Raw genomic sequence first — 26,901 nt, forward strand, 5'->3', positions numbered from 1 at the left:
GAACAGTTTAACTTTCTATATTTCCCCCTACTCCGCCAGTAGGAACATAGGCCCAAATTCAACCTTGGTTAACTATGGTTTTAAATTGAGTTTGGATTATACTATGTGACCATTCCAAAGCATGTGACTAAAGAATGAACTCATGAGAAAGGATTGTTTGTGTTAAACTTGTAGTGACCCTTGATATATTACAGGGGTGGCCAACCTGTGGCTCAGGAGCCACATGTGGCGCTTCAGACATCAATATGTAGCTCCTTGTATAGGCACCAACTCTGGGGCCGGAGCTACAGGTGCCAACTTTCCAATGTGCTAGGGGGTGCTCACTGCTCAATCTCTAGCTCTGCCACAGGCTCTACCCTCACTCCACCCCTTCCCACCCCCTCTCCTGAGCCTGCCCTCGCTCCTCCCCCCCCCCAGAGTGTCCTGCACACCACGAAACAGCTGATCAGGAGGTGCGCGGTGGGAGAGAGAGACATTGATCAGTGGGGCTGCCAGTGAGCGGGAGGCACTGGGAGTGGGAAGCTGATGTGGGGGCTGCTGACGTATTATTGTGGCTCTTTGGCAATGTACTTTGGTAAATTCTGGCTCCTTTTCAGGCTCAGGTTGGCCACCCCTGATATATTAGCATAGCATTATCTTATTTAAGGTTTGGGCTAACAGATATAAAGAAAACAGTTGACTGGGTACCAGGTACAGTAAATTGGGTTCAACTTCTTACAAAGAAATGCTAACTTCAGTAGTTAGGGAGAAATATAGCAAAGCGAAATAAGAAAAAGCCTTCAAGAGACAGCAGGGTGCTAAACTGCCTCATCTTGCTTTAGCTAAGGTCCAATAGCCAGCAATGGCATCATTTGTCTAGTACAGAGAATACTCTAAGACTGGGCTTTTGTCAGAGCTTTCCTTTACCCCTCTAGAGTTGTGCCATGATGGGAAGGTATCTCCTGGGCTGATCCAGTTGTATTTTGGCTTATACTTGTAACTGGTTTGCTAGGTATAGATTCAACCTGTATATGTTTATATTTGTATTTTGGGTATAATCAACATCAAGTGGCCTTTGGACTAGAAGAATGCTTGTGTGGAAACTGAATCATGGTAAACGTTAGTAAAATTACCAGGAAAATTATTTTCAGCACCCCAAACAAAAATAAAACTGGTCTAGGGCCTAAAGGCTGGGAGGGAGAGACAAAAATTAGCAGGGAAATATCCCTCAGAGACGTACCTTTGAGTGTCCCTATAAATATTAGTTATGCTTTGATTGAATTAAAGGCTTTGGAAAACAATCAGACTTCATGTATTACCAATGATACCAACTCTCTTAAGCACCTTTATCTTTACTGTATGTACATCTGCACTGGGCATGCCTCACTTAATTACACTCATTTCCTTAGCTCTCTGAATTACTCCAAACTGGCCAGGCCCTACTTCCAAAGGTCCCTGCCAAACACCATGCCTGATAAAAGGGATCATGTTGCTTTCCCTGTATTGAAGTTACGTTGTTTCAGTCCATTGAAGAGCCCATGATCTTATTAGTAAGAGTAGGTGTCTACCCTGGTGACCGAATATCAAATTTCCTTTACCGCTGCAGTACCACATCTTGAATGCTGATTGGCTGCTGCCATCCACTCAGATGATCATAGTTCCATGGTGATATCTTTCTATAATACATGAAGTGCTTTTGGGTGAAAGGTGCTGTATAACTATAAAATATTTTAACGGTACATTCCAATTAGGTGGGAACCAGAATAGCAGTACAATTGCTGAGATGTCACCTTGGAAACTGACTTAGTTAATGATGATGAAAAGTAATAACTGTTGCTTTATTGGGGCAGTATTAGTGTTCACTTTACCTAATACCATGCTGTTTAATGGTGATCAATCTAGGGCTAAATAGATGTCAGATCCTAGCTCTGATTTCTCACTACAGATGTTGCCAAATGAAGATTAAAGTGATGGAGGCTAAGAAGGTATTTTCCCTATCCACACCTGTTTTCTCCTGGTTTGGGGTTTATTTTTCTGCACCTTCCTCTGGTCCTGTCAGAGATGAGATACTGGTCTGATCCACTATAGCAAATCCTTGTCGAGTGTCCATGCCACAACCTTACAAAAAATCAGCTGCATTCTCTACTTGATTCAAGTTCTTAGATTAAAATATGCACATTCAGATATTTAAAGACAACACACACACTACAGCACCTTCAATACTCAAAGTACTCAATTATACCTTTATTAGAGATGTTAGAATTATTCTCTGCAAATTGAATTTACTTCCAGAGTGTGTAATACTAAATTCTAGGCAAACCCAATCTGAATCGTGCTAAAATATCCAGTAGTGCTTAACTTTAATCAGTAATGAGTACAGCTGTGGAACAACCCAATTAATGTTTCCTTGATATGTTTTAGTTAGCCTCAATTAAGTATGTACCACCACCAAGGAAATAGCTGTTCAATTTGCTCCATGAGACATTAGGTTTTTAACCTGTCAATACCTGAACAACACTGCAATGATTAAAGTAGATGTCATTAAATATATACATCTTGTTTCCACACAGTAGCTTAGCTCTTAAACAATTAAAAGATACTCTGATACCACTGGAAATGTATCCTTATTAAATTTGATTTAAGCACACAATCTATAACACAAAGTCTGAATGACTGTGAAACTAACATTGAAGAAATCTTATTAATTCACCATTGTTGGAGAGATTATGTGGTAAAATAGCCTGGAATCAAGAGAGAAATGGAAAATTTTCAAATGCTGTAAGCTCTAAATAAAATACAAGACCACTTTGAGGAGGGGGAAACATTACACAAGTCTGTATTTGATATGTGGCCCATAATTACAGGAAGCTGGTAGAAGGTGCCATGATACCTGTTAATTATCAGCAGGCAGAAAATGCAGATAACATACATAATTCATCAACAGACTGCCCTTTGTTAAACTGACTGATTTAGCACCATAACAAAACTGCTTATTCAAAAGAAGAAAATTACATTTTCAAACTAAGCTATTTGAATATGTTCAGTTATTCAGTTGATTCAAAGGTATATGTTTGTGTTGCTAAATGTTAGTAACCATGAATACAGCCATACAGAATTCTATGCATGCACACACATTGGTTGTGTTCAGAGGCAGAAAGACAGTGCTATCAATAATGGAAAAATTAATCCTTACAATCTTGCAGCCTGGAATGATTTCTTTTATGGTAGTTTTTAACAAATTGTAGAGAAATTTAAGTGATTTTAATAAGCATTAAAATGTCCATTTTATTTACTATTTCCTATCTTGCCCATGGCATTTTTAATTTAATTGATATTTTAAAAATGAATATAAATACTACACACTTTAAGATTCTAAACCTCTAGCAGCTTTCAGTGTAGTCATCATTACAGCTTGATTTCTGCTGGTACTATTTTGAATTGGCACAGCTTGAGAACAAATTAGTCTTTACAGAAAAGCAAGAATCTAGTTAAAAGCTAGCAGTGGGGTCTAATCAGAGTATAGAAAGTTTTTAAACTTTGCTCTAAGAATGCTCTCACCTAGTATACTGTGCTCAGCAATACTTATCCTATCTTTTAAAAAAGACAGAGCATAGTAGAAATAGAAATTATTAGTTTTAATAGACTTATGAAGAGAAATTGAAAACACCTCTACCCCGTTATAATGCAACACGATATAACACAAATTCAGATATAACATGGTAAAGCAGTGCTCCGTGAGGGCAGGGCTGCGCACTCCGGTGGATGAAAGCAAGTTCAATATAATGCGGTTTCACCTATAACGCGGTAAGATTTTTGGGCTCCCGAGGACAGCATTATATTGAGGTAGAGGTGTATTTAAAGAGGAGACTAATAAGACAACATGATAGAGGTACACATATAAATGGGATAAACCCTCCTATTTACTGTTTCATAATACAACATTAAGGGGCTATTCAATTAAACTGAGAGGCAACACTTAAACCCCATGAAAGGAAATACATGCTACATTTAAAAAAAAAAGCTGTGGAACTCACTCCTACAAATGTCACAAAAGCAAAAAGCTTAGTTGGATTTAAAAAAAGACAAGACTATTAGAGGAGAACATGCAGTTAATTAGCAGGATATAGAATATAAAAAGATATAAAACCTCTATGCTACTGGGCCAAAGCTATCCACTAACTGATGGGAGAACTTCCCTTACGGGCAGGCTCCTTGCACGTTCCTATAATGTAACTGGTACTGGCCACTATCACAGACAGAATACTGGGATAAATGGACAACTGGTTGGCTCTAGCATGACAGTGCCTATGTTCCCAGGAACATTATTTTCCTGTCGTGTCACTTTTTTCAGTAAAGCTCAGTTTCTTTTATCGTGGCAATTTTGTAGCAACCTTGGGGACGCATACTGCTCCATATCCACATTAACAACTTTCATTGGGGCATGTATTGTACTGCCCCTGATCAGAACGCACAATTTTTGAGGGTAGTGGGATCTTTGCCAGCAGATGGAGATATAGCCCCAGGACATCAGGTTCCATGTGCACATAGAGGGACATATATGGTCCTTAGTTTACCAGTAGAATTAGTTTAGCTTAAGTCTGAAGTATTTGGCATACAGGAAGCCTGTGTTTAATATTAAAATTAAAAGAAATAGGGAAAGTCATTTTTCTCTATAGCAGTATTTCTTCTCTAATATCAGTATACCCTAGAAAGAGAAGGGGATGTGTTTAGGTATTTATATTGAATGTAAGGTGTGCTTGGTGCTTTATAGATTAATGATCATGGTCCGTGACTGAAGAACTTCCAGTCTAAACAGATACGAGCCAAAACAAGTAGAAGGAGGGAAGGTGAGGACAAGATTGCAACATGCTGTTGCTTAAATTGTTATGCACATCTCTTAACAGGGTGGATAGATTATCTTTTCTTATGGGTTATTTTGGATTGAAATAGGAGTGAGTGAAAGGAGACCTCTGGGGAAGGAATGAGTTTTAGGACTAAGTCAGAAGGAAAAAAATCAGAGAGAGAAAGGAGACATGGTGGACAAGAAAAGGAAGGCTGGGTAGTAAAGAGGTTGGATGGGAAGAAGGAAGGATTAACTACCAAGAGGGAAAAAGTTCAGAGGTCACTTAAAAATTTAGTATATTAGATGCCATGCAGAGACTGTACTGTGAAGGTGACCTAAAGGAAAGGGGAAAAAGGTGAAATGACAGGCCTGACACTTATCCTCTCATGGACTTATCCTCTTGGGTCTGCTGGAATTGTTGTTGGCGAGCACAGGATGTAGGTTCTTAAAGACCATTCAGAAGCTCTTTCACACGTGGTGCAAGCTCCTGAGTGGAGTGGAAGCTGCTGGACCTGGTCAGGTGCAGAGGGTGACAGGCCCTCTTGCAGCTGTCTGGAGCTGCTACTGAATTCCCAAGGGCTTTGCCATACAACTTAGTTTCCATTCTGTCCCATCAGTATATGTACTGATGACACTCCATTCACTTCCATGCAGCGATTAAGAGAAAGGTTTGAGAGGGGGGAAAAAACCCCAAACCTGGTATCTATTTTGTTTTAGACAGCACTTTATTTAAGGCCCAGTCTTACAAGCCCTTACTCAGACATGTAGCGCTTACTCACACAACAGTTCCATTCACTTTAGTGGAAGTACTGTACCCACGTGAGTCAAGACTACTCACATAAGTCAGGGCTGGTAGAAGCAGATGCACCTATGGCTTCATCCCCCAAATTTTGGGAACAGCAGGCTTACCTGGCCGTAGGTTGTGGTCAGCCTTTTTTATTATTAATTACTGCAGAGTTTAAAGTTGGAAGTTTTATTTATCAAGGGTTTATCCCACTCTGATACTTTAGGCAATATAAGTAGAAAATGTAAAAATTGTGCCCTGTGAAGGTTTTTGGCACAGTGGTAATTATTTCTTGTTTTGTTATTCCCAGCAGCTATTGATTATAACCCAGATTGTGGGTTTTAAACCATGGGCAATGCTTCAATTGGTGTTCCCCCGTGAGTAACTCTGCCTACCTCAGCCAACCTTTTTCCGAGGGTCTCCCAGGCAGCACAGGCTGCAGCATCAGCTCTGCCCTTATTTCTAATGGACACAACTTGTGCTTTCCTCTGCAACTGCTCATTCATGGTCCCATCCTCATCCCTCCCCTTTCAGATAGCTAATACACACAGGAAACAGTACCTGTATTTCAACAGGACTGGCCCTTGAATAGCTGCCAGGTACAACTCCAATTTACAGGAAAAAGGCATTGTCCTCAAGTTAAGACCAATGTCATTTTGGATCCTTATGGAAGAGGGATACACTAATATTTTTGCCATTTCTTCAAGATTCATTTTGCCATAGATAAAGTTAAAAATGCTGTTGCTCTCATTTGGGTTCAACTGTGTGAATTTTAATCATTTTAATTCTCAAAATGGAGAGGTGGCTGGGCAAACCTACACAATTACTCATTTTCTGCTTTGTAATTTCAGTATAGCATCTGGATTCAACTCAGTTTAAATATTCTTTTGCTAAGTGGTGGGAAGTCACATCTCACTTCATACCTTGGCCAAATTCACTGCTGTAAGAGGGTGCAATTCTGGTAAGTCCTTCTTACACCAGCAATGAATGTAGTCCTTAAAAGTGATTCTCCATAATCAATATCCATTTTTAAATCTGGCAGTCGGGTTGGCTGACCCTCAATTAAAGTTACATGATTGGTATGCTAAATAATACAAGTGTTACCATATTTTTACCCAACACAGAAGACACTATTTATCTACCTACTGTAGCAGCAAATATAGTAAGCAGTATAATACAAAGCATGCAGAAGAAATACCTCACCTCTTATATGTAAATGAAGCTGTACACAAACATGCTGCATATACAAACAATGAATATGCTGTGTACAGAAATGCAAATAACTGTACTTAGTTCTGTACTTTATTTCTGGGCCTAAATAAAATGGCCTCAAGGGGAAGGATGTTATCAGAACTGATTCAAACACATCTGGAACCTAATGCAAACAGTCAGTCAGGGTCCCCTTACAATCATTCATACTTCCCTCTTCGTGAGGGCTGGGAGGCCTTTTTTTGGTAAAATAAAGTATTTATCTAAACTAGGACAGGATGATATGGATGGGCACGGGGGGAGAGGAAGGAGTGCAAGGCTGGGAAAGGGAAGCTGCAGCAGCAGCCTCAAAGGGGGAAGAAGGAAGTTCTCTCAAGAGAGGGTAGTGAAAGAAGCCTCTAGTCAGGGGCAGCAGTAAAACACTAATTGGGGTGGGAAAACAGGGTGGACAGAGAGCTTTTGGGAGTTTAAAGTTCTGCCACCACATTGGAGGTAAATTTGGGATAATTTCCCCGTCTCTGATGGAGTCCCCCCTGCTCTCAATTCAGGAAAATCATCCTTGCCAGAGATGTCGTCTTACCCCAGGGCACCAAAAATACATCTGAATGACAAATATTTTGTCTTTGGAATGGACCAGATTGTGCTAGAGGACAGGTATATTCTAAAGACTTTACACCAGTTTAACACGGCTATACCATCAAAATACCCTTGCTAACTAAATTACAAGCATTCTTAGCAAAAGTCAGTTTTCTTCAGCTTGCCAGGAGGTGGTGCTTCCCTCTTTGTTTATGCTTGAGAAAATTCTTAAAGAAAAAGACACGAGTAGATTCCCCACACTGTCTCCTCCATTTCTGAGTACCATACCACTGGGACACAGAGTTTATCATGAAAACCACCATACTTGGTTAGATCAATGGTCCATCTAGCCCAGTATCCTGTCTTCCAATACCATATGCTTGAGAGGGAATGAACAGAACAGGGCAATTATCAAGCCCCCCGTTGTCTAGTCCCTGCATCAGGAAGTGAGAGGCTTAGGGACACCCAGAGCATGGGGTTGCATCCCTGACCACCTTGGCTAATGGACCTCAGTGGACCTATCCTTCATGAACTTATCTAATTCTTTTGAACCCAGTTATACTTTTGGCCTTTACAACACTCCCTGGCAATGAGTTCCACAAGTTGACTGTGCGTTGCGTGAATAAGTACTTCCTTCAGTTTATTTTAAACCTGCTATCTATTCACCTCATTAGTCAAGGCCCGTTCTTGTGTTATGTGAAGGGGTAAGTAACTCTTCCCTATTCACTTTCTCCACACCATTTATTTTATAGACCTTTATCTTATTCCACCCCCTTAGTCATCTCTCTTCCATGCTGACAGTCCGTCTTTTTAATCTCTCATCATATGAAAGCTGTTTTATACCTCTAATCATTTTTGCTCCCTTCTCTGTAACTTTTCCAATTCTAAGATTTTTTGGGATTGAGCAACCAGAATGGCATGCAGTATTCAAGGTGTATTTATATACTGGCAATATATGTTCTGTCTTATCTAGCCGTTTCCTAATTCTGTTCGCTTTTTTGACTGACACTGCACATTAAGCAGATTTTTCAGAGAACTATCCACAATGACTCCAGGATCCCTTTCTTGAGTGGCAACAGCCAATGTAGCTCGCCATCATTTAGTACGTATAGTGGGGATTATGTCTGCCAAAATGCATTACTTTGCATTTATCGATGTTGACTTTCATCTGTCATTTTGTTACCTAGTCACCCAATTTGATGAGAGCCCTTTATAACTCTTTAGTGAGCTTTCAACTATCTTGAGTAATTTTGTATCATCTGCAAACTTTGCTACCTCACAGTTTGTCCCCCTTTTCCAGATCATTACTGTTCAACAGATTCATAACTAGTTCCAGGACAGATCCTTGGGGGCTGGACACTGCTATTTACCTCTTTCCCCTTACCTCTCTCCATTCTAAAAACTGACCACTTATTCCTACCCTTTGTTTCCTATCTTTTAACCAGTTTCTGATCCTTGAGGACCTTCCCTCTATCCCATGACAGCTTACTTTGCTTAAGAGCCCTTGATGATGGACTTTCTGAAGCCCTGTGACAAAGTCCAGGTACACTATCCACTGGATCACTGTTGTCCACATGCTTGTTGACAACCTCAAAGAATTCTAATAGACTGGCAAGGCATGATTTCCCTTTATGAAAGCCATGTTGACTCTTCCCCCAACAAACCATGTTCATCTCTGTGTCTGTTCTTTATTAGGTTCAACCAATTTGCCTGATACTGAAGTTAGGCTTACCGGCCTGTAATTGCCAGAATCACCTCTGATGCCTTTTTTAAAAATTGGCATTACATTGGCTATCCTCCAGTCACCTAGTACAGAGGCTGATTTTAAGCAACATACCAGAGTTGTTAGTTCTGCAATTTCATATTGGAGTTCCTTCAGAACTCTTGGGTAAATACCATCTAGTCCTGGTGACTTGTTTCTATTTATTTTATCAGTTTGTTCCAAAAGCTTTTGCTCTTCATTCTTTTGTGGCCTGCCTAATTATACTTTTACCTTTGATGTGTCAGAGTTTATGCTCCTTTCTGTTTTCCTCAGTAGGATTTGACTTCAAAGTTTTAAAGGATGCCTTTTGCCTCTGCCTTTTACTCATAGTGGCTTTTTTTGATCCTGTTACTTTTTGTTTCCTTTGAGGAGAAAGGAGCAGTCTTAAAATACCTCTATCCTGATATAATGCAACCCAATATAACACGAATTTGGATATAATGTGGTAAAGCAGTGCTCCGGGGGGGAGGGGGGGGAAGAAGGGAGGGGCTGCGCACTCCGGTAGATCAAAGCAAGTTCAATATAACTCGGTTTCACCTATAACGCAGTAAGATTTTTAGGCTCCTGAGGACAGCGTTATATCGAGGTAGAGGTGTACTGGCCACCTAATGTTAAGGAAAGGGAGTGGCAGCAGAGGAATCCCTGGTCAAGGATAACAAAGCTGCCTAGCATAGAGGAAGGCTCAGTATGGCAGCAGCTAAGCAGAAAAGGACTGTCTCCTTCATAACCAGCCAAATCAATTATTCCCTGCATACTAGTGCTTCTCCTCACGTCTCACTGGGAAAAGGAGGAAGAGATGCACTTAGCTCCAGGTGTAGCGAAAGTCTTGATATGGCAGAGGGGCAGGCAGGCCTGGGCCCAAGAGTCTTGGTTCTGTTTTCAACACTGACTTATTAGTTGGTGCGGGATGAGAAGAGTAGTGAGTATGGTCAAAAACTTATGCCTTTCTATGGAGGCCTCAATAGTGATTCTAGAGCTTGTCTGAACCAGCCTTGAATTTATTTATTTTTATACAAGGAGTTGTATAACACTTATTGTTGGGAACTAGTTTAAAGGAGTGCACAATTATGCATGAAATTTAAAATAAGTTGGGAAACCATTTAGTGCTTTTCTAGTACATGTAGGTCCTACAGGCAAATTGCATAACACTATTCAACCAAATTACCATTCTTAAATTAGTTCCAACTTTGTAGAGTTGCACCAAGGACTTTATCTGAAGACTTATTTCCCACAGCACATGACAACTGGTACCTTGGCATTACACAGCATTCTGGCACTCTATTTGCTATCACACTCACCACAAGAGATCATTTATTATAAAACATTTTCCAAAATGTTGCCACAGGTGACTTGGATTGTATGGACACCAGCCACCAATTTCAGTCTTTACCACCTGACTTTCCACCTTACAAGTAAAGAATGTTCATCTGGGCTTAAAGATTAACAGAGATATCTCAAAAAAATTCTCCCCTTATTCGCAATGCTGATCTCACTCAGATGCTTCCCAACTTCTTACTTTTTTTATACATAGTTTCACATTCCTTCCCATAAAGTTCCCAACAATACAATGTTAAACAATTCCTTTTGCACAGATCATTCAGGACTGGTTCAAACAGACCTCAGAGCCATCAGGGAGCAGGCACTGCCCTGTTGCCAGTGTGATTCTGGCCCCAAGCAGCAAAGAGGCTGGAAAACCCATTGTAATGGATCTAGGCACAGGAAGGAAAATTTCAGGTAATTACTAAAGGCTTTTTCCCCCTAGTTTTCAATACACAGCTGGAGGGAATTGGGATGCTACACACAGTAGTAAAATATTACTATTTGTTATCTTAGTCCCTTTGATACTGAAGGATTGCAAAACACTTTACAAATCCCAATTCTATGAAGTGCTGCATACCCTCTGCTCCTACTGACATATTAAGGGGAGAGCACTGGGCACCTCAAAGGATCAGGGCCTAAACCCATATTTCCCTCCCACATGAAAAGGTGCAGAAAGGCAATTCTTTCCTTAAGTGATATGCAAGTCAGCGAACTGCTCATCTGATGCACCATTCCCTCTTCTGGATGAGGCCAGCAAGCCTATATCCAGCATGGGGCCCTGCACACTGGCATTTGTCATTAACCCTGAGGGATTCCTGGTGAGAAACAAGCAAGACCTATGCAGAGGTGGTGATAACATCCTACAAAACTCCCTTTCTTTGTCCACCTTCACATGAGGGTTTTCTGCCATCTTGCTTTCCTGGGAAAGCAGCATAATGCCCTATCTGTGTAAACTAATTATTTGAGGTGCAATAGCACAATGGTTTAGCATCCATAGATAGGGAAATTGAGGCACAGAGACATTTAAGTGACAAAGCAAGTATCTGGCAGAATTGCAAGGACTCCTCTTTGCTCTCAGTCCTGAGCTTTCACAAAGGAGATAAGCGATGCTGTGTAGTAGTGATTGTCATCTCTAGTCCTGACTCTCAGAAAGAAGTAATTCTATCAACAGGCTGGTGTGCTGCCCTGAAATGTTGATTGAAGGCAAGGAGAAATGGTCAGTGTATCAAGCAGCTGTTCATGGGGCACAACTTTAAATCTAGTCAACTTCTAAAAGTTAAAAGTAGTTCTACACTTGCCCAGGTTTCCCTAACAACTTGTGTAGTTTATTTTATACTAACATGTTTCTCTTTGTTGCATGCAGGGCTCACATACAAGGGGAAAACTCAACTTCTGGGGAAACTTAACTTTTAGTTTCACTAAGTGTTGTATAATTAAATACTAATTAGGAAATATTTCTATTCAGTGTTTGCTATAGCCTGTAAGATTTTCACAGAAAAGCATGTGTTTAAGTTGACTGTTTCCCTTTAAAAAATGACTTGTGGATAGACATGAATGAATATGCTATTACCCACAGCTTTCTAGTAATTCTGTTAGACCATAACTTCTCATGCCAGGGAATTACATTGTGCTGAGCTCATGTTTGCAGAAAAGAACTAAACTCTTCAGTTTTTTAAAATCAATCAATATTTTTGTTGAGAAAATCCATTTTTATTCTGAATGTTTGCATTATAGTTGTGGCTGAAGATTAGTATTTTGTTACTCCCAAACACTATATTTGTCATGCTGCCCACTAGTGGTATCTGACCACCTCACAAAATCAGGGCACAATTCTATATAAATTTACCTTCTTACAACTCTGCTCAGCAAGATATGAACTGTGTAAACAAAAGACTTGTGGTGTTACTATTGGAAGACTAGGTTGAAGAAAGGCAGGTTTAGTACCTTCAGAGAAAGCAAAATGCTAAGCTTTATGGTCATCCTGATCTCTCCTTAAAAAAGGCAATATTCTCACTACTTGCTGTCCTGTACACGAGTTTCACTCTTACACTATATAGGGAACTGCTAGTGGCATGTCATGATATAAGTGTTGCCATGGTTATAATCCCTGTTTTGTAAATAGTATCAAATAAAACCACCTTGGATGACAGTAATGCAGTTTAGACAGATCCCACATTTCTTTTAAAATGATTCTCCATTTCTTTTAAGTGTTGGTAATAAGTCACCAGGTTGCAGTTTCAATCCTGGTAGTTTGTAAATGAGAACTCCATTCCTTTTAGAAAATGCTCCACCTGAGGCGGCACTAGCTTTTTGTTTCCCACAGAGTTCATCACAGATAACACAAGAGACTGCAAATCAATGGGGAGGATCCCCCATCTTCCCTTTCAGCAGCTGAGGTGGCTGACACACAGCTATCACTACAGCATCATTTGCATGGGGTGGGATGGCGTGTAAGGAACTGACTTCCTAGAGCATAAGAACAGTTCTAGGAGGAGAATTTTCCAGATATTGGAACTAATTTAGGGTGGACCCTCATTCTCTTGTAGCAAGTGCCATGTGGAGTGGAAAAGGATTGGCTTTATGCACTAAACTGTACTTCCACCCTTGCTAGCCTCGTCATCCTCTTCCTCTGTTCTTCTACTCCTCCTTTTCCATTCCCTTTTTAAAAATCAAAGGGACAAAAATTCACTCACCTATAGTTAGTAGGAAGGACAGAGCCAATAACTGCTGGAGAATAAGGATTTAAAAAAACAAGTCAGATGTCTAGCACTTGTTTGCAAAGAACTGTCCAGCTAGGGGCAGGGTACAAGCTCATGCAGTGTTGTCCTTCAGTTTGCACACAAGAAGCTCTAGTTCCTGTACTGCTGCTCAGAACTCTGGTGAGGTATAGCAGAGTGAAAACTGACCCATGTCTTCCCAGGTCTCACTGCTGCTATTCAGAACCACCTGGGCAATGCTGAAACCATAAAGAATCAAGTTTGCCACAAACAGTAACATGAAGCTAAGCACTGAGCAGAAGTAGATACTGGGGCTATTAACTAGGAAGAAGTTAAACTTAGTGTAGTGGAGTGACACTCCGCTCCCTCTCAGCAGACTGAGGAACCACAAAATAGCAAGGACCCTCCACTCTTTAGCAGCCAGCAAGAGTCTGTTAACCCAGCAGACAATTCCATTTGCTTGGACAGGATTAACTGGATTCACTGCACTTCTGTCTTCCTGCCATACAGAGCCCTCTGCTGGGATTCAAGCAGCTGGACTGGCTGTTGAGTTAAGTACTGGTAAAACCCCTGCCGCAACCCCTACCTCTCCAGTGGGTAAAGGGAACACCCTCTTACTGCCCCTGATTCCCAGGGGAGGAGGGCCCCTGCTGTTGCCTTTCTGGGATGAGAAGGGAACCTTTTGTCACTATCGCTTCCAGTGGGGAATAGGGCAGGGCCACATCATGGTGTGGCTAGAGCCCTAGATTTCCTTTACAAGACTCTGGCAGCCAGGTTTGTGGTGAGTAACAGAACAAAAATGCTCTTTTCCATCAGGTCAGACTTCAGATGCTGACTAGGCACAGGATGGCATGAAAGATAAGAGCCCCCAAGGACGGTCCAGGGAGAGTGCTATCATAGGAATCCCCCTCCCCCTTTCCCAGTAGCTCAGGGAAGGCTAGTTTCTCACATTGTCACTGCTGTAGGACCCCATCCCTACCTTCCTGTTCCCCAACTGCTGTATATGGTTAGTAGGTTTAGTCTTCTAGCTCCGAAGTATCTGGCAAAGTTTCCAAGGTCCTATGTGGGAGGGGAGGAAATGGTGGACATGAGCCACTGATAGTATAAGCTTCCCATAAAGTTCCTTCCCATAAAGGATTGTGCACAGGAGAATGAGACAGTTTATGGTAGAAAACATATAAGACAGGGTGGGAGAAAAGAGCAGGAAACACACTGAAGACAGAGGAATATATGCTATGACCTATCATATGGTGGTGGGGGAGGGAAGGAGGAAGTGGCATGAGGACTTTGTTTGCAGTCCTACCAGAGCTTTGTTCTGCAGGAAGTGTTTGTAAGGCTCTTTGAACATTTGTGAATTAGATCTTAATGAAAGGAAGGGGTTAAAGTTGAAATGGACTTTTAGAAAACCTACCTCCAGCTCATGTTCAGACTCCGATATTCACTGACTACCTCTGTTTGCAACATAAGGACGTCTTTGTGAAAGTCCCAGAAAAACTGACCCTTCATTTCTCTCCCCCCCTTCACTTCCCCCACACTCTGTCTCCTAGATCACAGCCTGTAAAGATGGACCAGTTTCCAAAAACATACCCTGTGACAAACAGCAGGAACACCAGCTGCTTAACTCAAGATCAGCTTACCCCTCCCAGTATACAGATGCATAGAGCCCACACATTTTAGGACAAGGGTGAAGTAGGAAATTTTCCCCATTGTTTTTTGGTTAATTAAGCTACTTTCTTGTAAATACTGCCTGCTAAACCTCAATAAGTCTTGAGGCAGAAGCTTGCTTAATTAACCAAAACCTATATATTAGTATATATAAATATTGTGTATTTAGAAAGATTCCAATAGCCTTAATACTTTAATGTTATTTATACAGTTGATTTTTCTCCCCACCCCCACGCTTCATTTAACTAACATTTTGTCCATCTCAGTTGCTTTTTTTCCTCCTCTGCCACAGTGGAATAGTTGGGCAGGCAGATGACTTTTGTGGCTGATGTTACTTGTTTGAAGCTTGCATGCCCTTCAGATGCACCAAGTTTCCTGCCAAGAATAAATATGCTGCTTACCACAGCACAGCAGCTATAGGGTGGGGTCTAATGCAAGGAAGCCTAAAGGGATAATGTAGTTATTTACGGGGAGGAAGCTGGCGATTATAAGAAATTTTTCCTTTTTGGGGAAAGAGTTAATATAGACAAGATATCACAAGAAGCTAGTCCGTTAGTTTTTAGTCGAGTATTGCCACAGATTGTCATTAAGATAAATAGCTTATTTGACTAGGCAATATTTGAGCTTCATGTAACAAAATCTCTTTAGAAAACGGCATCTCCTAGATTATTTTACAGCTTTCTGTACACAGTATATACTGAAGAATAAGTTTCTATACTGGTACTCCCTAGAGACTGAAGGAGGGGGAGAGCTCATGAACTGGACTAAGAAGATGCAAACTTGCACTGATTACACTGTCACATGTTTCAGGGAGGATAGCTGACAAGAATTCGATTACTTTGAGGAAGCTTTTTAGTACTTCACAAATATACTATCACAACTGAAACTGCCTGAAGCTATTAAATATATTTAAAGACAAAATACCTGGGAGGAAAGATAATACACTTAAAAGATATAGAAAGTCTTGTAACAAACATCAAACTTTCCATATTGGTACTAGGAAAGCAAAACATTTCATCAATTTTTATTTTTAAACAAAAATAAGCTTGTTTTGGCTTTAAGTAGGGTGTGTAATATTTTCAAGCATACATCTATTGGAAAAGTCAAAACAAGTTTACAGTTTAGGTTAAATCCAGTTTCCTGCCAAGTATAGAACTTCTGCAAATGTTCAGAGAACAAACTAAAAAACCTCTAATAGAAGGTAGAATATAGAAATGAGACTAAACCAAGAATTTTAGTTTCTCAAACAGATCTAATAGGTTGAGGTGACACTTCCAATATGTACAGCTTCCTGATTTCATTGCACATGTTCACTTTACCTGCATTTAACAATGACTTCTCTTTCCTACAGTAAAAGCAGCAGTAGTGAGCTAGGTTACCCCACCAGGGCAACCTAACAATACTAGGCTCCTTTTAAGGAAGGAGTTATACCTGCCCATGGTCCATTCTCAGTAGTTGTAAACAGAGTGCACTAGTTTACTGTGGGGAAGAATACACAGTATCATGGATTCACATGACTATGGATCACTGGTATCTTCACTACCATCCAAGAGCCAGTCTTACTCAGAATTACCTCTATGGAGTTATTTAAAAGCAGTTAAAAGGCAATGTCATCAGGAAAACATGGCTCAAATTAGAGAGAAATCTCAAAATATTTTGAATGTTTCTAGATAGCTCTGAAAGGTCAGAAAAGTATGTTTAGTATTCTAAATTTCTGTTCCCAATAGTTGTACAGATCAACATCTGACTCCAGTTCATTTCTTGTTGGCATCATCCTGTAATTCAATTAAAGTAACAAGCCATGTTTTGAGAGCTGACTCAGTGTTGCCTCCCCCACACTTTTGAATACACTTCTACCCCGATATAACGCAACCCGATATAACACGAATTTGGATATAGTGCGGTAAAGAGGGGGGGTTGCACACTCCAGTGGATCAAAGCAAGTTTGATATAAGGTGGTTTCACCTATAACGCGGTAAGATTTTTTGGCTCCCGAGGACAGCATTATATAGGGGAAGAGGTGTAGAAACTTAACTTTAGAAACCGTTGGTAAGACTTATTCAAAAGAATATTTGGTTTAACTTAAGGCTAGTAGGAAGCAAAGCTTCTCTATGTTCAACTCTTCAAATGAGTTATAACCATCTACTTTAGAAGATCACATGCTGTATAAAACTTGACAAATATGCACATGCTCATTTTAAAACCTCCAAAACAATGTTCAGGTCAATATCAGACCTGAACCCCTCAGTTTCTAATTTCTTAGAGAAACATTTTCTATTGCGTTACACAGTTAAGAGACCAACAAGGGATCTTAAGAAAAAGACTCATTAGACAAGGTAGATGAGGTAATATCTTTTATTGGACCAATCACTGTTTTTGAAAGAAGCTTTCAAGCTACATAGAGCTCTCTTCAGGTCTACTGGTTTTCCCTGTATGAGAATGGCCACCTGTAAGAAGTTGCAGAGAACTCAGTAGTTGTGGATTTAGGCTATATCTACACTACAGCCTATGCTGGCAGATCTTATGTTGCTATGGGGTATGAATAACCTCCCCCCCCCCAAGCGACATAAGTTATGCTGACATATGCGCTCATATGCACATGAGCGCTTGTGTCAGCAGGCAAGCTGCTCCCGCCAACACAGCTTTGGCCGTTCAGCATAAAAACAAAATCAAACTACCTTCATGGAGAGTCTTCACCAGATGTGCTGTACAGTGCATCGGTACAGCTGCTGCGCTGTACATGGAGACATGGCCTTAGTCTTGCCACTTGAGACAAGAACAGAAATTCCAGCACTGTTTTCTAGAGCAGAGGTTCTCCAAGTTTCATGTTATGGATCACTTCTGAAGACAGATCTTTCTCTCAATACCTGCCCTCCCAATTCCACACTTTCCTCGTATCCAGCATGGTGATTAGGTACATGAAAATTAATACTTAAATCCTTAAAGAGAGAAGATAAAAATAAACTTGTTTTAATGTTAGATGCAGCTTCTTAGTTATATTTTTGTCTGAATGTAGGACTTCCATATCAGTCCCAAGTCTCCCGTTTGTTGGTTTTAGTCCTTATTGTTCTAATCTTTCCAGGTCACTTTGCAGTTTGGTTCTGCCAACCTCAGTGTTTTGTACATCCTCCAGTTTGGTATTGTCTACAATTTGTGATTAAACATACACCAAAGACCTTGTCTACACTACAGGGGAAATTCGATCTAAGCTACGCAGTTTGAGTTACGTGAATAGCGTAACTCAAATCGATGTAGCTTAGATCTACTATTAGATCCAAACTACACAATGCCGTCAGGAGATGCTCTTCCATTGGCTCCCCCTACTCTTTTTGATCCGGTGGAGTACTGGAGTTGATGGGAGAGCGATCTGCAGTTGATTTAGTGAGTCTTCACTAGACTAAAATCGACCACTGATGCATTGATTGCTGGTCCCCCGATAAGTGTAAACAAGCCCACAGAAAGCAGTTGTAATGTTGCTGGCTTAATTTAAAAAAGCCTTAGGAATTTAGTCATGGATTGTGCTACAGCTAGTAGGAAGTGACACTATTTGAAGACTATAAAGATGCTTCAACACTGACAGACGCAACTCTACAGAACACAGTTTTAAAGGTACTTTGAGTTGCTATGAAGATGTAGCCTTTGGTTGAATAATCTTATAAAAAGTTAGTTAAGGTGGACTTAAACTTGCTGTTGCCCTATATCCTGTTTTTCTCCCTATATCTTTTTGGAATATGGGCCTTCTAAAGCCTGAACTCAAACAAAAATGCCCCAGGAAATGCTCAGTTAAGGTCTCCCCACATATCCTCAAAAATGTGTGTTAGAAGAAAAACCAAACCTCAAACTTACAAATGCACAGTTAAGGTTCTACAAACACCACAACTGTAATCTCTTGATCCAAAGACAGTAGTTACTTCAAGTGAAGGTTAAATGATTTCATGGAGCAATACTACCAAGGCTGAAGAATTCCATGCTCAGGAGGCAGATTGTAGCTGTAAAGCCACCAGCTGCAATGGGAATGGTACACAGATTCACCACCCCAGAGAAAGGAATTGTACCTGCTGCCTGAGGCACAATGTCAGGAGCACAGCTGCTGTTACATCATTCTAAGAGATGTGGCATGTGCTCCTTCCCTCCCCTCCCAGTAAGGAAAGGCAGCAACATATGTAGCTATTTCTGGACATAATGAAAAGTAGCTATTCCTGCTAAGTGGCAGATGGATAGAAAAATAAATGGAGAAAGTCACTATTTGTAGGATTTCTTAAATGGGCTTAGGAATTTTTCCAGGTTTAGTTTGAAATAACCTTCATTTCATTGTTTTTGTTTGAAACAGGAGCTGGCACCTTTGTCACTCTTCCAGATTTTGAATCTTCATAGTGGCACTTGTTTGTTGCACAACTCTGCCCCCCGCCCCCCCCCCGGCCATGAAGAGGATTATGTTGCAGCAGATAACTATTATAAAGAAAAGGGGGAATCACTACCAAAGTCAGGGTATCTTGTTTACATGTGTGGGAGCTAAGAGGAATGATGTATTTGACTATGACTAGATCACTTAAAATCTGTTTCAAAAATTTGCAGCATATTAATGTGCCAAGTACCTAATTATATTTCACATGTTAGCATTGTAATTTCTTAGTGTTTTTTCTGTTTCATTAAACTAGTGTCTAGCAAGCAGGTACAAATTCTCTTCTGAATTTTATACTGTAGCCCAAGACACAAGTTGGTTATTTTTCAGCTTTTATCTCTACTAAAAGTGTCAAAGCTTTTTAAAAATTTGGCAAAATGCTTGTGCTGTCTCCCATAAGAATTTCCTAAAGATTTTCCTCTACAGGTACATTAAAAAGCAATACATGTTTCCCAGATGTATTTCTTGATGCTCTCAAATAATTTAAGTTTGTTTCTCTTGATTTGAAGATTTGCTGGAGATAGTATTGTGGCTAACAAAATAGAGACATATCATGCTGCTGATTATTAGGCAAATTCCCCATTGGTTTAGGGAGTACTGCTTGCTCAGACTAAACTGTAGATTTATGCAACTTTTAAGTTTATTTGAATGAAGATTTTTTTTAGTCTGTGATTGCACGTGTTAGCTTTTATTGAGTTGTGTATACTTTATGTAATTTTATAAAATGACTCCTCTGATTTAGAAGGTGAAAATTCTTAGTGATTGACCTATTCATAAGCCAAGTATGTCTTTACACATTAATGGTAGAGAGATGGTAAGGGAACAGACTGGACAAAAGAGCAACCATCAGGTAGCAGCCAGTCCTGCTAGTGTGGCGTTGATAAAATCTACATGTGGGATTCTGCAACTGGGGGGATAGCTCAGTGGTTTGAGCATGGGCCTGCTAAAACCAGAGTTGTGAGTTCAATCCTTGAGGGGGCCAATTAGGAATCTGGGGCAAAATCAGTACAGGCAAGTCTTATCTTACGCGGGGGTTCCGTTCCACGGTTATCGCGTAAAGCGAAAACCAGGTATACTCAAAATTATATCCCAAAGCCCTTTAAATCCCGCCCGCAGCTCCAGTGGCTGGGCCAGGGCTGCCATGGCAGGGAGCCTGGTGGAGCCCTTTAAATGCTGGCCCCGTCACCGGAGCTGTGGGCGGGATTTAAAGGGCTCCACCAGGCTTCCCGGTGGCTGGAGCCTCGGGCCCTTTAGTTCGCCCCAGGGGTTACCAGCCACCTCTGCAGCTGGGAGCCCCCTGGGTGATTTAAAGGCCCTGGGACTCCCAGCCACAGCTGGTGCCCCAGGACCTTTAAATCTTGAGGCCACGCCCCCTGACTCCAGCCATACAGCGTAAAATTGAAATTGTGCATGTTAAATGCACGTAAATTGCAACAGACCTGTACTTGGTCCTGCTAGTGAAGGCAGGGGGTGGACTCGATTACCTTTCGGGGTTCCTTCCAGCTCTATGAGATAGGATCAGCTGCTTCCAGGTAAGGGTTAACGCCTCCTGCCTGGGAAATGGGTACCCTATTAGGAGCAGCATTTCCCCAGCAGAAAGTACAGCACTTAGCACAAGATCATATCATGACAGGTGAAACCAGATCCTTCCCCAAAGTGGGCCAAAATTACTGGTCTAAAACAGGGGGTATCAAACTTACTCTGTAGACAAAGCCAAGTTTCACTTTTATTGGGCACACGGTAAACAGTTAAGATGACATGCATAAAGTGGTGTTAGGCTTTAGTTAATATCCAAAAGAGATTAGTGGGAGGTGAGGGGTTCACACCTTTTAGAGTATTTGATTCATGCTGTCTGCACACTCAGGAAGATCACTTTACACTCAGGTCATATTCAGAACATATATTCTTCATGCCCCTGAGGGCTACAAACTTAAAAAAAAAAAGCTAAGCATTGAAACATGCCATGCAGGACAAATATATTATGCAGGCCTAATTCAATCCCTCAGCTCTGTTTAATTTTAGTCTCAAGTTATTGTTTTAAAGAATCAGAGGGGTAGCCGTGTTAGTCTAGATCTGTAAAAGCAGCAAAGCATGCATCCAACGAAGTGGGTATTCACCCACGAAAGCTCATGCTCCAATATGTCTGTTAGGGCTTGGCTACGCTGGAGAGTTGCAGCGCTGGTGGAGGCTTTACAGCACTGCAACTTAGTAACTGTCCACACCTGCAAGGCACATCCAGCGCTGCAACTCCCTGGCTGCAGCGCTGGCTGTACACCTGGTCTGCTTGGGGTATAACGAGCACAGCGCTGGTGATGCAGCGCTGCTCGTCAAGTGTGGCCACACACCAGTGCTGTTATTGGCCTCCAGGGTATTAGGAGATATCCCAGAATGCTTTTAACTAAATTACTCTTTGTTTTGTTATGATGCCTCTCTTTGTTTTGTTGCGAAGGGCTCCGGGAGCTGCTTATCTAAAAAACAAACACAGCTCTTGTTTGCTGTGAATGAGGCAGGCAGGGGGATGAATGTCTACAGCTAGTGTTTGCTTGAGGAGAGAAACAGCAGGGGCGAGGGAGGGGGAGAAAGGGAGTCCATTGGAGCAGCTGCTTATCTGGTCTGCAGGCTATTTGCAGTTGAGTGAATGAGGGGTTGAGGAAATGGTCAAATTTTGCAAGGCAGGGAGCTGACACACAATGTCGGCTCCAAAAATCCACTCTCTCTCTCTCGCCCCCGCTCCCTGTCACACTCCACCCCACCTCCCTCTTTTGAAAAGCACGTTGCTGCCACTTGAACGCTGGGATAGCTGCCCATAATGCACCACTCCCAACAGCGCTGCAAATGCTGCACACACTGCAGCACTGGTAGCTGAGAGTGTGGCCACACACCAGTGCTTTCCCTACACAGCTGCACGAACACAGCTGTAACTCCCAGCGCAGCATATCTGCAAGTGTAGCCATGGCCTTAGTCTATAAGGTGCCACAGGACTCTGCTGTCTTAAAGAAGTCTTATTACTGCCACTATAATTTGTTCTTGCCATGTTAATTTTTCTATGGCTCTAAACAATATCTAAATAGATTTTTTTTAAATTAAAGGAAGGCATTTCAAAAGAAATTAAAAAATTGATATGTACACAAACATTAAGATACTTGCATAACTTAATGTCTTCAGATTTTCCATTAGGGTGATCAGACAGCAAGTGTGAAAAATTGGGATGGGGGTGTGGGGTAATGGGAGCCTATATAAGAAAAAGACCCAAAAAATCAGGACATCTGGTCACTATTTTCCACTGATTGTGTTTGAAAATTAAAAAATTTCAGAATTTTTTTTTTTACTAGAGCTGATCGGGGAATTTTCAATCAATGTCAAAATGCAGTCTCCGCAGTTTTCAAATGTCCTTCAGGTAAATCAAACATAAAATATTTTTGTTTGTGGAACCAAACAAATGTTTAATTGCGTTTGCCTGATCTGCCCTGATATCTTATGCTCCTCCTGCCCCCTCGCCTCTATGTGCAGGATTCTATCACTGCTCTCTGGTTGAGCTGCTGCAGTTACTCATGAGAGTGGTAGTCTGACTGGGCAGCCTTGCCCCCCACAGGAGAAGAGAGACATGAAGCACCTGACCTCCTACTACACTGAGGCAACCCACAGCAGTTCAGACAAATGCTGTTCAGTGATTAACTGAGCCAAAAATAAATGTTCCAATTCAGGAGTGGCCAAATGTTTTGCTTTGATTGAAGATTTCTAAACAATATTTCATTCTGTGAAAAGTTTCACTATTTTGACCCTTTATCCTGATTAGGATGAAAAAGTTGAAATCTCAGAATTTTCCATGAGAAATTCTCATTTTTTATTAGCTCTAGTGTTTACACATCAACATTATGAAAATATTGTACAATAAATTTCAGATATAATTCTGCCCTTATTTACACCTGTGCATCCCCACTGAAGTTATCTGAGGTGAGGACAGACTTTGATCTACTAATTAGTAGCAGAAATATATCAGCCATCTATTTGTGAATAGCAAATTGTAGTTTCTGAGCCTGCTTTTGCGCATTGTTATAACATTTGTTCCAGAAAGGTTGTTTGATTTGATTAGAAGGTAGTTTAAAATAAACTGTTCAAAACTGTAACAGTGGAATATATTTCACATTGCATGCTATTAGAATTGCAACATTAACATTACACATTAAACCATTTGCTAAAAATTAACCACAGCAGATGGTTAATACCAGTATTTTTATAGTTCCTTTTCAACACCAGGGCAAACATAATATTTTAACTGCATTCAATTTACTCACTGTGGGTTGTGGCATCAAGCCTATCACACCGGGGGTGCCAGAACTTGATTCCAATATGGACTGTATGTGAAGGTTTACACCTTTAACCTAACCTTAATCAGCACCAGTGGGCATCCAGGATTTTGACAGAAAAATGGTTGCTACCTTGACCTCCTAGGCTAAAAGGGTCATGGAACAATATAGATTTCCATAGGACTCAGAGGAAGAAACCAGAGTGCTCTTCCAAAATGAGATTATTTAAGGCTGCTGTCAAGTCTCTGATTCTACAATATACACACATTCCTCAAAATACAATCCGCCTCTTTTCCCTGGAAACCATTTTTGCTCCCTCTTTAGCTGTTTTGAAATTAAAATATCTTAAGTGAGGTTGCAGGTGTTCTTTTCTCCATGAACGAGAAAAATGCTTTAATCAGAAACATCTATCCTCTCCTCACCCCCAAAACCACTCATCCTGCCCAGAATGCTTTAAAGAACCTCATATACTACTTGGGTACACCTAACCACCACCAGCCCTCTCAAAAACCAACCTACACATGAGAATTTCTGTAATATGCAGCATCATGGGGACCAGTTATTTTAGGAGTGACTGAAATGAGATAGGTCACTTTTGTTTGTATTTGCAATATTCATTTCATGTCCTTATCAGTGGCTTTAAGGAGAACATTCTGTAGGTAACAAATTTACTTGGGGAAAAAATAGGCTTTTTCATTCAAGTCTCTTCTATGCTTAGTTTGTGTATTTATACCCACACATAACAGTAACACTAGTAAGTGACAAGGGGCAAGAATTGCCCAGATAGGGCATAAGGCTGCTACTCTGTCCCCCAGAGCTAAGGGAGGAAGGTCAGGTAACATCTTACAAGGCACAATACAGGCCTTTTAAAAATTAGGCTTGTTTTAAAGTTATTTTCTCTGCTTTAGAGAGTTTCCCCTCCCCTTCTTGTATGGGTGCTGCCTCTGCTTTGGCCCTCAAGACTGAGGAGCACTGAAGGACTGACCCACAAGCAGCCTGTTACCACAATTTTCCTAATAGAGGGGAAACCTTGGAACAGGCTTAAGACCTGGTTTTACCAACCAGGCCAGCATGTTCTGGTCCCGTTTGTCTGCTTGCGCGTGTAGCTTTTAAACCATAACATAAGGTAGCCTCGGAAGTTTCATCACCTGGCCATCTCCCAGAGACCGTATTACAAGTGGCCCTGCAGTTCCAGAGCAGGCTAGGAGTGGGGAGGGGGGACAAGGCGCTCACGGGGAGTACTAAGTGTCACAACACACAGTTCAGTCTCGTATTTTCAACATTAGTAAGAACGAGCGCTGCAGCGAGCAATCTGGGTCAAAGCACAGCGCAGTCTCAAGCAAGGTAATTAAATGCAGGACTCTGCCCCCGGCTGGGATTTGCTGCGCATCACGTAATTAGCACTCGTGCTCGGGCTGCAGCACGGTCCCAAGGCTTCATGCTCCGGCGCTCGGGGAGCTCAGCCAGCAGCCACCCTCAGCCGCGTGCAATCAGGATTGTTCAGCCTCCGTGCGAACGGAGCAGCCTGTGCCTAGCGCGGCCTGGCTTTGGTTCTAATTGCATCTCCCCCTCCCCCCCGGTGACTCCACATCGAGTCCCATCCGGTGCGCAGAGTAACCAGCGGACAGGAGGAGTCACTCGGCCGACCTCTTCCCCCAAGGGAGCGGCCGGCAGGCGTCACCTGAAGGCACAGCACAGCCGAGGAGCGTGTCCGCCCGCCGGGGGCAGCGCCCCTCAGCCCGCCCTGGCTCTGCCCAGCCGCAACTCGGCGCTGACGCCGGATTCGCTGCTCCAGCACCGACCCGAGCTCGGCTGCGGGACGGAGACGCGCTGCTCGTGCAGCACAAACCCGCGCCAGACTGGGCAGGCGGACCCAGCGCGGGACGGACACCCCTGTGTCCCGGCCCTAGCTCAGCGCTTCCCTAGCAGCTCGGCCGCCCGTACTGCACGTGGCCTCTCGCCCGGGCGGGTCCGCAGGCGACCCCCACACTTACCAGCCTTTGGAGGTCGGGGCTCCGGGTTGACCTGGTGGCCGGTTTGCTTTCCGGCTCGGGGCTCCCCCGACACCGAGGGCAGCGCAGCAGCTACCCTGAGCGGGCTGGGGCTGCCCTTGCCCTGCTGCGGGCGGGCGGAGCTGGCTGCCCCGCACTGGGCAGGCGAGTACGAGCCAGGCCGACGGGCTGCTACCGCCGCTGGGAACCGGGCTGGGCTCAGTGTAGGGAAGCCCGGCTCCAGCTCTGTTTTCATTACCGTATTTCTCTGCTGCGCTCAGTGCCGCTCCTCCTCCTCCTCCGTCCTTCTCGCTCCCCTCGGCTTTCCCAGCGGTGGTGACCGAGTTGAGGCCGCGACGGCCCCGCCCCCACATTCCATTCCCTAGATGGTGTCAGAAGGCGGTGGCGCCTGCCCCACCCCCTTTTCCCACCACGCGCACACCCGAAGGGCGCGCCCAGGCCTGCGAGTATATGACATCTCCAGAGGCGGCCCCGCCCTCTTTCGCAAGCAAGCTCCGCCCAGCTGCGGTCCCCACCCCCACTGCTAATGAGCCGAGCACACGGCCGCCGGGCCCGTTCTATTTATGTTTGTACGCGCTGATTTGCATAGCTCCGCCCCTGCCGTGGGCGAGGCAGCAGGCACCGCCCCCTGCCCATACATGGCGGTGATGGGCGGGGCCGCCATTCGGCTGTCGGTCGCTCTCTTCCTGGTGCCGTTTATAGGGTACAGCCACTTCCGCTGTCTGCTTAGAAGCGGCGCGATCATGGCGGAGCGCGGTCAGCTCCCTCCCCCCGCTAAGCGCCTCTGCTGCAGACCTGGCTACGGCTCGGGGTGCAGGCCGGGCCAGCGGGCGGGCGGCGGCGGACCCGGCAGCGGGGTGCTCTGTGCCGGACCCTCTTCCGCGGCCGCCGCCGCTGCCGCCCTGGGGCTGCTGCCGCTCGGCAAGACTCAGAGCCCCGAGTCCCTGCTGGACATCGCGGCTCGCAAGGTGGCGGAGAAGTGGCCCTTCCAGCGGGTGGAGGAGCGGTTCGAGCGGATCCCGGAGCCGGTGCAGCGCAGGATCGTGTACTGGTCTTTCCCCCGCAGCGAGAGGGAGATCTGCATGTACTCCTCCTTCAACACCGGCGCCGAGGACCCCGCCGCCCCCGGGGGGGCTGCTGCTGCTGCTGCTGCCAGCACCGCGCCCGGCGGGGCCGCGGACGCCGCCGCCGACGAAAACCGCCTGCCCTTCCGTAGGGGCATCGCTCTGCTCGACGGCGGCTGCGTCGATAACGTCCTGCAAGTCGGTGAGTCACTCACCGGGAGCCGGCCCGTCTGTCCGGAGCCCCGCGCCCCCCTAATCCGG

At 43.2% G+C, this 26,901-nt stretch overlaps 1 protein-coding gene and 1 long non-coding RNA gene across 4 annotated transcripts in view; one reads left to right on the forward strand and one right to left on the reverse strand.

Annotated features, from left to right (window-relative positions):
* Nucleotides 1-25,975, reverse strand: part of LOC123372235 — a 61,401-nt gene extending 35,426 nt beyond the window's left edge. For 2 of the 3 annotated variants that reach the window (XR_006580182.1, XR_006580180.1), the window contains exons 1-2: nucleotides 25,559-25,805; nucleotides 20,742-20,810 (exon numbers count right to left, since the gene is read on the reverse strand). This is a non-coding gene — a long non-coding RNA (uncharacterized LOC123372235). The other variant, XR_006580181.1, reaches the window with a different exon arrangement.
* Nucleotides 25,976-26,319: 344 nt separating this feature from the next.
* The window catches only part of ZSWIM6 (zinc finger SWIM-type containing 6), a 153,261-nt gene continuing 152,679 nt past the window's right edge, over nucleotides 26,320-26,901 (forward strand). The window contains exon 1 of the mRNA XM_045021802.1: nucleotides 26,320-26,842. Coding sequence (XP_044877737.1) covers nucleotides 26,320-26,842 — 523 coding nt within the window. The remainder of the gene's footprint in view (nucleotides 26,843-26,901) is intronic.

The sequence above is a fragment of the Mauremys mutica genome, chromosome 6 (genome assembly GCF_020497125.1).
Source record: "Mauremys mutica isolate MM-2020 ecotype Southern chromosome 6, ASM2049712v1, whole genome shotgun sequence".
Classification (NCBI taxonomy): domain Eukaryota; kingdom Metazoa; phylum Chordata; order Testudines; family Geoemydidae; genus Mauremys; species Mauremys mutica.